We start from the raw sequence: 13,457 nt of genomic DNA on the forward strand, positions 1-13,457 counted from the left end.
GATCATCTGGATATCCAACTTCTATTCCTTCGTGATCAATTAGGTCAGAAATAATTGGCAGGGTTGCTTTAATTCCATACAAAATTGGGCATCCAAAACCATAATGTTCCTTTATGACATCATCGGATTAATGTCAGAAGAGACGATGCAACTAAGCAGAAAATGATGCCCAGTTTCTAAAGCCAAACCCTACTCTGATCTTTCTATTAATGAGTGAATGGTTATGCTTTTCTTTACACTTGAAAGCATGACCTTCCGCTCCAAGCAAGAGAATATATACTTGTATATTGCATCATATTTTTGTACAATTGATGCGTAGAGCTTCCCAACCAAAGCCAATTCAAAGGTGATCGCCTCTTGCCTAAGGTCATCAATTAAAGGGGATGTGCTCCAAGCCGAACCCATCCCTACCTTGGTGGGTTTGTTAAGGCTTACCCTAGCAATCATTCACAAGGTGTGGGCTTGGATTGGGTATTGGAAGACTTAACCCTCTCTATTTCATTTCTTGAATAATTTTGTATTTAATGCTAGCATGACTTCTCAACACGACATGAGCATATAAAATGGTGTTAAGACACGCTCATGCTAGAGCTGCCAACCTAAATATTCCACTTTACATGGTTACAGTGTGATCACCCATTATAATAATACGATCGTCTACAATAACAGTATGATTATCTAAAACAATAGAGCAACCATCCATAACAAAGATAATCATCCTATTTGATTTTGCAATAAGCAGATTCACATGATTCATAGATATATAAAGATTTATTAAACAACAAGCTGTGAGCTCAACTTACTCATAAACACACGAAGAGATAAAAAGGAGTTTATATTCTCCCCTTTAGCTCTCATCATCTCTAGCTTATTTCCTTCAAACACACGTATCATCACGAAGGTTTCCTTTTTCCTACATTAGTGTTAATTTAAGCATCAAAAGGTCTCCTAGGAAATAAAGAGATTTGTTTTGTAGATGTTTTTGAGGTCCAAGTTCAACAGTCACCTTCAACAACTCAATCTGAAAAGCCCATCAGCCAACTATGGAAACACTCCTTTAAAATTTTTCTTGACTTTGTTAGTGGCGTTGTTTGTGGGAATTGAAGAAAAGTCTATTCATTCCTTTTTTACCAGCTCTTTCCATGATTGACAACCCAAAAACTTCAGGATATGAAAAAGACATAGACCTTCTCTCGCAGATACACCAGCTCCATCAAATCTCTAACAACTAATACAATAATAGAAAATGCTCATGTAGGCTATGTTACCCATTTAAAAGCAAATCAAGGCCTTGTCTCTTCCTTTACAAATGGCTCTAACATTATCTTTACCAAATGTACCCCTTAATGCACACAGATAACTCCAGCTCGAGAAAGGAGAATGTCGAAATGCTATGCAGGAGAGAAAAGGAAAATGCCACAATTCACACATCCCATATCAGATCTCCATGTCTCCAAACAAAATCTCTATGTTTCCACATGAAATCTCTATTTCTTTATGCAAAATATTCATGTCTTCAAGTTAAGTATCCACACATCAACTACATGTCTCCAAGTGAAATATCCATATGTAAACTCCATCTCTCTATGAAAATTCTTCATATATCTCCATGTGATTTTTTTTAGGCATGAATAACCTCTTCGATCATATGCAACTACCCATATATGTATAATATGGTCTTTATTTAGGTACGGGGATGACTGAACCCGAACTAAAGATATTCTATATGAAAATGATCTTCATAAAAAATCTTTAAAAATGTCCATACAATATCTCCAAGTAAAGTTCTCTGTCAATCTCCATAAAAAAATATCTACAAGTCTTCACAAAAAAGTGTCTCAATGAGAAACCCATGAAAATATCTACAAGTCTTCACAAAAAAGTATCTCAATGAGAAACCCATGTCTCCATTTGAGTATACTCTCCATTTACACACTCTTTATTAAGGCAACCTTTATCCCATTAAAATTAAGATGTAAAATTAAGTCCAAATGTTGAAAAACCAAGCATAATATGGAGAAAAATAGATAGCATAATTGAGCCCAGCATAGAAACAAAATAAGCTACTAAGCCCAAATCGATGATGGAAAAGGTCTTAAAATCAATCCTAAACGAGGTGTCTAGTAGGCTCAAACTCAAACCCATTATAGCTTAAACTAACGAAAGGATGCAAAATTCAAAAGAGAAGAAAGCAAAAAAATGTAAAACCAAAACAACAATAATGGTCCTCCTCAACCAACTTTTAATTGACATGCATTGGATAAAAATGATCATCCCTTTAAAAATAATATAACTCCAAGAGAAACTCTCTAATTGGATGCTAGAAATAGCCATTAGTGTCATGAGTTGATAAGAAACACCACTTCACACGCTAGCGCGTGAGTGTCATGTTCTTGACATATTTTTCTTTTTCTTTTTTTTTATTTTATAATTTCACAATAGGTTTTTAATTTAATCCTTAATCTTTGCCACTTATCATATGTTTGGTATTGTGATAGCTTTTGTGGTTGTGATTCGAAAAAAATTATTTTATAAAAAGTAATTTTGGTTGAAATTGGTTTGATATTTATATATATTTGGTTAAAACTGTGGTTGAAATTGAGATTGAATAGAAAATAGTTTAATGTATTTGGTTAAAAATGCTTTTTAAATTAAGGTTATAAAATAATTAAAAAATATATATATTAATATTGATGATTTTTAATTTAAATATTATAGATTTAAATATCATTATTACATCATTAAATAAATAATACTTTATATCAAATATTTTTTATTATTTCATTAACTTATCTATAATTTCATCATATATAAAATTCATCTGATAAGGAATATAGTTTCCATGGTTTTTTTAGAATGTAACAAAATCAAGTAAAATATAATTAAAAACAAAATTAAAATTGCAATTAAATTCTACAAATGCTACGTTATCATGTGATGTTCTTCTAATTTATGTAGTGTTATTAAATAATATTAAACACTAGTTTTTTGAGTAAAATATAGTTTTAAAAAACTAAATTGTTTTTTTACCGGGTCAAATGCAATCAAATGAATAGTGGAGGCATTAGTGTCAAGTAGTTATAATCGTGATACTATTCACGTGAAAAATGCCACGTGAAATTCACCTAACTATTCACGTGAACAATGCCACGTGAAATTCACCTAGCACTGTTTACGTGCCAAGGTAAATTTAATTCATCTAGGCATCGTTCACTTCTTTAAATGAACAGTGCCCAGGTGAATTATTCACCTGGCAAGTATAAGAAGTAGTTTAGGAACCAGTGTTTTAATATAAAAAATACATGGGTTCCACACAAATAGTCAATTGCATTTTAATGTTACCAAACATGATGTTTACGTAATGAGTTTAAAAGCAGAAACTACCGTGTAAACAAACATATTCTAAAATAAAAACATCCAAACCAGCAAGCGAAGTTGGATCAGATTCTAAGAAATAAAAAAATATTCTTTATATTAGGAGGCTTACTTAATCAGGTTTTTAACTAATGACCCGCTTGTCATTCTCCTACAATATAAACACTGAGTATGAGCTACTCCTTAAATGAATTCATCTCCTCTATAACCAATATTTTTATTGCCTAACTTGCTATAACATTTGTGACACCTTTTAGAACTAGGCAATTATCTCTTAATCTCATAAAATCAATTCAAATATGATCATTAAATTTCTTATAAAACAAACTTCTATTTGAATTTTTATTTAACCCAAGTCCATTTGTATCAACATAAAGGCCTAACATCTCAAAAATAGTTATAAGAAGGTACAATTGTAATAACAATATACACATAATAAAGTATTCTCATTAAATGCTCATCTAATGAGAACTTTTTGAAAAATAGTATGTATGCAACTTTAAATCTATACATTACTATAAACACAGATTTAGAGGGGTACTAATTTGATGGCCTTCCAAATTGAATCCAATTTTATGGTGATAGGCCTTTTATCCAAGGCCATCAACTAAAAGAGTGGGCTCAAACTCTAACGTACTTACACTTTATTAGGTTCAATAAGGACTTATTTAATCCTACCATTCATATGGTAAGGGTTAGATTTAGGCTTGAAAAACCCAACCTTTTTCTTTTCATGTCTTAGATGATTTTGTATTTAATATTGACATGATTCTCAATATAATAGGGTATGCAAAATGACATTAAAACATGTTTACGCCAGAATTACCTATCTGAATGTCTATCTTTATAAGCTAATAATATAGCTTCCTATCATAACAATGCAACCACTAGTAATGATAGTGCCACCATCTATAATATAGGTAACCATTATATATGATAACATAACAAGTATATTCATGTGATTCATGGGTGTATAAAAGCCTATGAGTTGATAAACAATGAAAGAAAGTTTTGAGCTTAATTCATAAATCTCTTCTTATATAATTGCTAAGTTAAGCATTGAAATATCCTTTAAGCCATCAAATGTCTTGTTTTACAAGTGCTTATAACGCTCAAGTTTAACAACCACCTTTAATGGCTTAATCTTAAAAACCCATCAACCAAACCTGAAAAGGTCAGTAATAATTTGATGTTTTCCCCAACCTCACCAACGATATTGTTTGTGAAAATTGAACAAAAGCTAGTTCAATTACCTTTACTTTCTAACTCTTTTTATAGTTGATAACCCAAAAAATCCAAAATATTAGAGAATGACAGACCTTCACGTAATAGGTACATTAGCTATTCCAGATCTCTAACAATTAACATAACAATTAATCAAAGAATCTTATAAAGACTTTGTTAACCACTCAAGAGCAACTTAAGATCTTGACAACCTACACACCTTAATGCATGTAAACAACTACAGCTTGAGAAAAAAGCACATTAAAATGACATGCATGAGAGAAGAAAAGGAGTGTCACCATCTTCATGTCTCTATGGGAAATCTCTATGTATCCATAAAAAATCTTCATGTCTCTGTATAAAATATTTATATCTCCATATGTAAACTCCATCTCTCCATGAAAAATCTCCACAAGTCTCCAAGTGATTTTTTTATTCAGGTACAAACAACCCTCTTGTGCATGTAAAACTACCTACATAGGTATAATATGATCTCTATTTAGGTACAATGATGAATTAGCTTGAACTCAATATATTCTTCATAAAAGTTATCTCTATGAAAAATATCTAAAAGCTTCTATGTAATTTCTGTTAAAAATATCCTTCAACAGTCTCCATAAAAAATTTTCATAAGTTTTTATGAGACCATGTCTCCATTTAAGTATACTCTCTGTTCCAACACTTTTTATTTAAGTAACCTCTATCCTTAAAAAAAAAATATAAAATCAAGTCTAAGATGGGGGGAAGTTGCAAAGCTAAGCCTAATATAAAGAAAAGTGATCTAAAAAACTGAGCCCAAATTATTTAAAAATTTGCCCAAAAATCATACCTAAATTGACCAAAAAGAAGTGCTCAAAATTAAGCTCAAAATAAGTGTTTAATTGACTCAAACTAGAGCTTATTGTAGCTAAAAAACCAAGCCTAAAATTAAAAAAAAAATCATTCAAAATTCGAGCAAGAAGTCAGAAAAAGAAGGAAGAACCAAAACAACAATTACGCTAGTTTTCCATTTACTTTTTATTACATATACTGGACAATAAAGATTGTTTCTTTGAGAAGAACCTAATACCATAAAAAACAATCTAGTATAATCATCCTATATTCCAATCTCCTCTAGTATAATCACCAGGAACAAGCCACTCCTTAGATGAATTTCTATCATCTACATCTAATGGTCTTACTTGCCTAACTTGTTATAACATTAATGACTTCTCCTAAAACTGAGTAGTTATCTCTAACTCTTAAGAACTCAATTTAAATGATATCCTTAACTTTTCTATGAATCAGACTCTTGTTTAGATTATTTCTTAGACATTAGTCTAAGTGGATCAATATAAAAATACAACACCTCATAAAAAAGTATATAGACACAATTACAATGACAATGTACATGAGGTAAAAATATATATATTAAATGTTCATCCAAGGAGAACATTTTAAAAGATAATTTGGATAAAACTCTAAGTTTCTGTAGTACCACAAACACAAAGACTAGGGGGTATTAATTTGGCTAGTTTCCAAAATGAAGCCTTCATTGGTGATGGGCTTCTTGTCTAAAATAACCAATTAAAGAGGGTAGGCTCAAACCTGAACCCATTCCTATTTTGATAGGTTTGATTAAGGATTACCAAAGCCCGCCATTCACGTGGTGTGGAATCAGGTTAGGCTCTAGAGAACCCAACCTTATTTTTTCATGTCTTGGATTATTCTGTATTTAATGCTAACATGACTCCTCAAAATGATGAGACATACAAAATGGTGTTAAGACATGCTTATGTTAGAGCCACCTGCCTGAACGTACCCCTTTACAAGGTGATAATGCAATCACCCACAATGATAGTGTGACTATTCGTAATGATAATGCGACTATCAATACGAGAGTAATCATCCCACATGATTATATAAGCAGATTCACATGATTCTTGGATATATAAAAGTTCATGAGTCAATAAGTGATTAAAAATAAGTTACGAACATAATTTACTTATAGAAACATAGAAATAAGAGGAGCTCACATTCTTCTCCAACCTCTTATTATCTCTTATATCTTTCATGCAAACACATGTATTATTGTAAATATGAATGTTTTTCTTTATTTATATTAGTACTAACTTAAATACTAGAAGGCTTCTAAAGCCATCAAAAAACTTGTTTTGCAAAGCTCATGAAGCTCAAATTCAATAACGACGTTAAAACAACTCAATCTCAAAAACCTATTAACGACCCGTGAAAAGTTAGATAACCTTTAAAGAAGTTTTCTCAAACTTTATTAACAATTATTTTAATTATTATACTTTGTTGATCTTTTTAAGGTCCATACCTACGTTGGATTTATTTGGGGGGTCCACAGTATGGGAACGTGGTGTTTCCTTTTTGTCTACATTTATGTTGTTTTCTTGAAGAATAAATGAGATGTTAATTATGAATGCTTGAAGTTGGCACTCAGCAACTTGTCTCTAGTTGGGGAAAGCAAATAGAACAATATACTCTCTTACATCAAATTTTAAATTCTGCACTTGGTCAAGTTATTATAGGTTATTTACATCTTATTTTCAAGAATATCTGATGAATTTTAGTTTACTTAAGAATTCTAATTATAACATTAGTCAGGTTCCATGTGCCTCTTGTAAAGTAATGTATTTCAAATGACTACTAAAATATTAAAGTGTTGAAGATTTTGGTGCAATGGGATTTCTTTAGTGTGACCATAATTTTAAGACCCGGTCCGATAGCCGGCCAGGTCCAAAACCCAGGTTTTGACCAGGTCACCAGGTTTTGACCAAGTTACTAGATCGACTAGGTCAAATTTTATTTTTTAAAAAAAATCAAAACATCGTCGTTTTAACAAAAAACAAAAAAAAAACAAAAGACAATAGATTTGCAATCGATTTATGACCGGGTCTTGTCGGGTCACCGGGTCAACCTGATGGGTCAGCCAGGTCATACTAGGTTTTTCCTTCCTCTATTTTTTCTTCAACCCGATCCAATTTCGGCTCCTGGTCGGCCGGGTCTCAGGTCAACCCGCCGAGCTGGGCCGGGTTTCGAAACTACAAGTGTAATTTAGGATGAGGATTGCTCGAATTTTGTAGCCTATTCTAATTATTCAGGATGTCATCTAGGGTTTTTTTTTGCCATTTTAACAGGGATACTAACTCTTATGAGGTTGGACTTGGAGAATCAATCGGCAGCACAACAGATAGAACGGTATCATTAAGAACAACACTTTATTGAAATGAGATCCAAATTGATAGGAAAATTACGTTGAAAGATTTTATTCCTCCACCACTTCTAACAAGTCACTACTTCATCTAATTAGCAAGCACTAAGGTCGAACATTTGATAACGGAAAGAAAGTTAAGAGGGAAATTGACGTTGTGCAGTTTCGAGGCCATGCAGTTACCGCTACATGATACATGAGAATCTAGGAACTAATTTCTACTGAAGGATAAGTCCTCCAAGTACCAGTTGATATATGACGACTCAAATCTTGCCGGCAATTTTCCAAATTGCTTGTTCGATCATCCCTGCTGGTGCAGCTGCCGCCCCTCTAAACTGAAACCAAGTTCATAAGAGTTTAGCATTTTTCCAACAAAAAGGCATCGATGTATGTATCAGAAACAACTTCAGTGACAATTGGCTTCTTCTAAAGGCCGTATTTTTTATAATCTATTTCAGTTTTGGATTGCAATACTCATTAGACATCATATTTAATCTCATCGGAAGTCAGTGCACCTCAAATTTCTTAGTTATGAATTTCTTAATGCGTCTGAAAGACGAAAGATAAGCAGAAAGGTAGCAACCGGATTGATCTTCAGCACAAACCTTGGATTTCAGGGTCAAAGCGAAAATGCCATCAAGAGTGGATGACTGGACTGAGTGCACATCCAGCTGCAGTTTGTTGATTTCACCCATTATATCAAGCAACATGTACTCCCTGTAAGGACATCTAATCTCAATGAGAACCTCCTTCTCTTTCGTGCATACTTTCAAATCTAAGGGTATCCCATCCTTGGGAGAAACCCCGTCAAGCTCTAGTTCAGCTTCATCAATGTCAAGGGCCTTCCTCTTGTTTACCCAAGACCTCTTTCCATTGTCAATCTTCTTGATGTCGTCATTATCTGATGTCTGGTCTACCATGTCCATATAACTCCTGTGTCCTGCCTCGTGATCTATCCAGCCTTTGCAAGATTCTAGTTCTGCTACCCTTGATTCAAGCTGTTTCAAGTAGTTAATGGTGTCGCTGAGGATTGATTCTTTGCCAATCTGAACAATTATGATCGAGTTTATTAATGAATAGCAACAATAAAAATTCATGTATCAGAATTATGAACTTAGAAATAACATTATTTCAGAGCCAGTTTACAGAATTCAGCATAAAAGTTGTTGAGGAGAAAAGAACATAAATGCTTTGTAGCTAATTAGAAAAACCAGCATAAAATCAGTTAAGCATACATATTTAAAAATTGGAGATTGGTTTCCAGCTCTCCAAAAATGTATTGCAGTTTCTTACAGTAACACAAGTGTAAAGAATTACGAGAACTCCAATTACTATCGAAGTCTCAATAACAACAAGATTTCCAACAAAGGCAATTTAGTTACCTCGCTAATAGAAGGAACCATCGACCTGAGTACTATAAATTTGTCATTCACTCTTTGTTTATCTGATTTATAATGCTCCTTGCACGTTTCACAGCCTTCCAATTTCTTGAGGCAATCTGTTCCTCCATTTTCCTTGTCGAACCTAAGAGAGCGGCTACCATATATCAAAGGTACTGCAAATAAAATCTTCTTCAACATATTCTGTTGTACCCGTGGCATAAGGCCATCAACTGCTCTTTTCTTCCAGCTAAAAAAACTGGACTTGTGATCTCCACTTCGGAAACATGGATTTTCAATTGACTGACTTGAACTTTTCAGAATAACACACACAGTTCTTCTGTAGTGCAAGTCATCATCAGCTCCAAGATCGAAGGAGCTCAACTTTGTGTGGTTTCCTTCTTGAAATACTTGCGACTGAAGGAGGGTTACATTTTTACCCTTGGAAGAGAGTACGGCCTTTCCTTGTTTCACTACAGCCTCTGATATGCACTCACTCGAATTCATAGAATCTAGAACATCATCGCTGAATTCATCATCCATGAAATGCCAACTTTGAACTTGAGAAACACCTCCATTTAAACCTTCAAGCATGAAGGATTCTTCAGTCTGGTGATTGTACTCACAGCCATCTGAACAATCATCAGGAGAGTTCCTTTTGAATTCTTCATGCACACTTCCATGTAAATCGTTGATTCCCTCTTGCTCAAGCTCTATATCGTCTGTTGGGGTGCACAAGTTCTCCAAAGATAATGAATCAACTATCTCATGGTTGATCTTGGTAGACATTGGGTCTTCATCATCATCTCCATTATGAGCAGCAGAGGAAGATTTCTCAGAGCAAACAGGCTTTGAGAAATCTAGTAAGGAAGCTTTGATATGTTGAACGAGACTGGGGTCTTCTGTGACCTTGAAATAAGCCAAGAACAGAAGCAAGAACGCAATTAAGGCATTTATAAACTGTTCCATTCCATGCATGCTTATATACATATATTCTGAATTAGAAAGTCATTGATCAATTTTTCCAGACAGGAAATTACCAGCTCAGTTACACCTAGCTCCATCACTCCCTCAAGATAGGGAAAACACACCACGGTCTGCAAAATTGAAGTCACAAGCCATGTGATGTTAGAGCAGAAAGATAACACATCTGTATTTGATAATATGTGAATTGGGCTATGGGTGTTGAATTTCAAAGCAGGTGAAATGAGGATTTTTAAAAAAGCCCCGTTACGGTATATGTAAAAAGAACGCAAAGCAATGTAAAGCAAAGCAAAATGGCCAAACAGAGAAGGTCAATGCAGGGACATGTATGGGTGGGTGAGTGTGTGCATAGATTAGAATTATGTGTTTCTTTCATACAGAGACCTTCCCAACAAAGGCCAAAGCAGGTGCAAGTCTGTGTAAGTGTGTCAATAGCATTCACATGATGCATTCATAAAGACATAGATCTGTTGTTACCTGAATAGATGCACTCTAAGGTCAGTCATGGTCCAGTCATGGGGAAAACATAACACAGAAAAACGAAAGGTCAGTTTTCCTTCATAGAATATAAGACATTACAGGTATTAAGATCAGTTGAAATCTGCATTAAATGTGAAAGAGATCTCAACCAGGGAAACCAACCTTTGCAAGCAAAGAGCGAGAGAAGACTTTGCTATCTGCATATTGAGCATTGCACAACCAGATGGTCTGTTTATTGGCCAATGCTCTTCCTGGCAACCTGTGCAACAAATAGAAATAAGAATGACCATCTGATAGCATAACTATATGACAACATTACCCAAATAGAAAATGAGAAGATCCTTGGATCAGTGAAAGACAGATTAGTACCCTTCACCAGGATTGAATACAAAGGACATGCACACCAAGTAATACCACTCCTCATCTGACAGATCCTCAGGAGACAACGCAGGAGAAGACTTCTTAGCCTGCTGGCCAGCATCGCCTTCAAGGAGAGACTTGTAAAGTTCTCGCAATTGCTCACTCCTCTGTAAGCCTATTTTATCAGCTTTAAGTTCCGTGGCTTGAACTTTCCTAGTCTTGATGTCCCCATTGTAGTACCCACCACCCCATTCCAGTACCCTAAAAGAACATGATCACGTTGTATTTTCTCAGCATAAGCATTGAAAGACATAAATGAAACGCAATCTCAATTAACTTTTCAATGCTGCATTGTGTTACCCAAGAGAAAGGAGGTGTCTTTAAAACTATCCTAGCATTATCTATTTAAAAGAAGAATACTTTCACAGCCCTAATTCTCATACATTCTTCAACAATAAAATCGTTTCTTTTATCAAATTTAAGCAAATGAGGGGTGGGGAGAAAAAGAAAACAAATCTAACGGTTCGTCTATTCACTTCTAGTGGTCAACTTCTACTGCATCAGCCGATGAGCATATAGCTCAGCTGACAGTAGGATCCCCTCCCTCTGGAGTTCTCGTGTTCTAGCCTCTCCTCTGTAGTAAAAAAAAAAAAAAATCTGCTGCAGCAAACCATAATCTTCTAAGTTCTACTGCGGGCAAGGGATTTTTTTTTTTTTCCTTCTTCATCTTGGATAGGGTATTTTTATCATTACAAGTGAAAACCCAGACATGGAAATCGAGAAATAAGATTAGAGTTGTAACAAAGAATCGCCCGTAAGGAGAAAAGAAGTAGTTTAAAAGTTTAAAGTGAAATAGTTCAACTAATGTACCCATTCTGTCTGGTTGACAGTGACCAGAAAATAGCGTAGCTCCACTGCACACTCCTCACAGCAATTGCAAGCTGTTTCCTCAGCTTCTCTAGTACCACCTGCTGGCTCTGGACAGCATGAGCCATTGCCAAACACAGACACCCAACCTCAAACTTACAGAAGTGAAACACTTCTCGCTAACACATGAGTCAAACAAGAAAGCCTGACTGCTCACTTTTTTTGCGGACCCCAGATGGTTGTTTACTTCCAATAATGCAAAATATTGTTTCGTGTAAATTGGTCAGGCAATCATGGCCTTATAACCAATCAAACTCTTCTTCTGTCTTTCTTTTTTTATTGACAAATATGTCTAGCATACCAGCAGCACTATCTTGATAGGTGGCAGTGCCATTATTGTTTTCTTCTCATAAAAAAATAAATCCCAAAAACTAATAAAAATGGAATGGACTATGCGTTGTTTTTATCTCAATTAAGGAGGAGTGCCATCTTTTGTGGTTAAAAGGATGGCCACATCGCTGAAATTAATGAGCAATTAATGAGAAGAATCTATCGGCCAAGGTAATTAATCTTTTGTTTAATGTAGAAAAGAATCTCCCTTGCCCTTGCTGTTCTTTGAGGCGTCATCATGGCATGGAAATGCCATTAAAATACTACCCCACGAAATAAAATAGCTTGTGCTCCGATTACGAAAGGATTTCGCTTTTAGATGTTTAACGATTTCTGAAGTTGCAGATTGGATTTCTAGCTCGATAGTCGATACCATTGATGGATTTTATTGTTCTGCCACCTGAGATTCTTGAGGGAGTAATTTGTGAATTTGTTTTGATTAAATTAACATTGTTAGTTGCTACATGTCATAAAATATAAAACCACTACTCTCTCTCTTTTTAAAAAAAAAAAAAAAGGAAAAACTCAATGTCATAGATCAAGTTATTTAATAATTAAGATATTTAAATTTTGTATGCAAACTAAAATATATAATGAAAGTTTTAGAATTTATTTAGCACTATAATACCGATTGTTTTTTATTTAAAAAAATATTTTTTTATTTTTTAAATTTTATTTTTAATATTAAAACATCAAAACTATAAAAAAAAACGAAAAATATTAAATTTTTTCAAATATATTTTTAAAATATAAAAATAAACAAACTTTTATTATACCGTGTTTTTTTTAATTCGTACTCAAACATATGAAATAAACTTACTAACAAAATCAATCAGTCTCATGAGTTTTTTTTCATTTTTTTATTTTTAAATAATGAGCAAATCTTTCCTTGATCCTTGGTGCCGATAACCATAAGATGAGTTCAGGAGAGGTTGCATCGGTCGTGAAAAGCCATGTTCATGTGAATTACTATTTTAATGAACGCCTTGGAGAGCGTCTGCAGATTGATTAGATCAGTGTCATGCAAAGTCAAAAGAAGAGAAAAACTATTTCCAACTTATTGTGAGTTTCTGAGTATAAACAAAATAGGTTAAACTATATTTTCTCCCCTTTACATTTCATTTAGTAATGTTTCACTTCAATTTACGTAATTTATAACTATTTCATATGAAAGACCTCAT

At 33.9% G+C, this 13,457-nt stretch overlaps 1 protein-coding gene across 2 annotated transcripts; it reads right to left on the bottom strand.

The window, feature by feature from the left end:
- Positions 1-7,804: 7,804 nt before the first annotated feature.
- LOC105124870 (transcription factor EGL1-like) lies at positions 7,805-12,301 on the bottom strand. 2 transcript variants are annotated; one of them, XM_011025037.1, is made up of 8 exons: positions 11,890-12,301; positions 11,029-11,280; positions 10,822-10,918; positions 10,657-10,671; positions 10,236-10,292; positions 9,199-10,104; positions 8,422-8,862; positions 7,805-8,146 (listed from the first exon to the last, which is right to left on the bottom strand). In XM_011025037.1, the coding sequence occupies exons 1-8, from the start codon at positions 12,012-12,014 to the stop codon at positions 8,021-8,023; spliced, it is 2,019 nt and encodes a 672-aa protein (XP_011023339.1). In that variant the 5' UTR covers positions 12,015-12,301; the 3' UTR covers positions 7,805-8,020. The 2 variants fall into 2 exon arrangements, with proteins under 2 accessions (XP_011023339.1, XP_011023340.1); XM_011025038.1 differs by having other exon boundaries at positions 7,805-8,151; positions 11,890-12,299.
- Between the last annotated feature and the right edge of the window lie 1,156 nt (positions 12,302-13,457).

The sequence above is a fragment of the Populus euphratica genome, unplaced genomic scaffold (assembly GCF_000495115.2).
Source record: "Populus euphratica unplaced genomic scaffold, PopEup_1.0 scaffold32.1, whole genome shotgun sequence".
Lineage (NCBI taxonomy): Eukaryota > Viridiplantae > Streptophyta > Magnoliopsida > Malpighiales > Salicaceae > Populus > Populus euphratica.

Bases quoted from the DNA above. Each gene is read 5' to 3' on its own strand.
- LOC105124870 (XM_011025037.1), bottom strand. From the start codon at position 12,014: ATGGCTCATGCTGTCCAGAGCCAGCAGGTGGTACTAGAGAAGCTGAGG. The intron at 10,105-10,235 runs GTAATTTCCTGT...GCTTATTTCAAG, and splicing joins AGCTAGGTGTAACTGAGCTG to GTCACAGAAGACCCCAGTCT. The intron at 8,147-8,421 runs GTTTGTGCTGAA...GTTTCAGTTTAG, and splicing joins CTTTGACCCTGAAATCCAAG to AGGGGCGGCAGCTGCACCAG.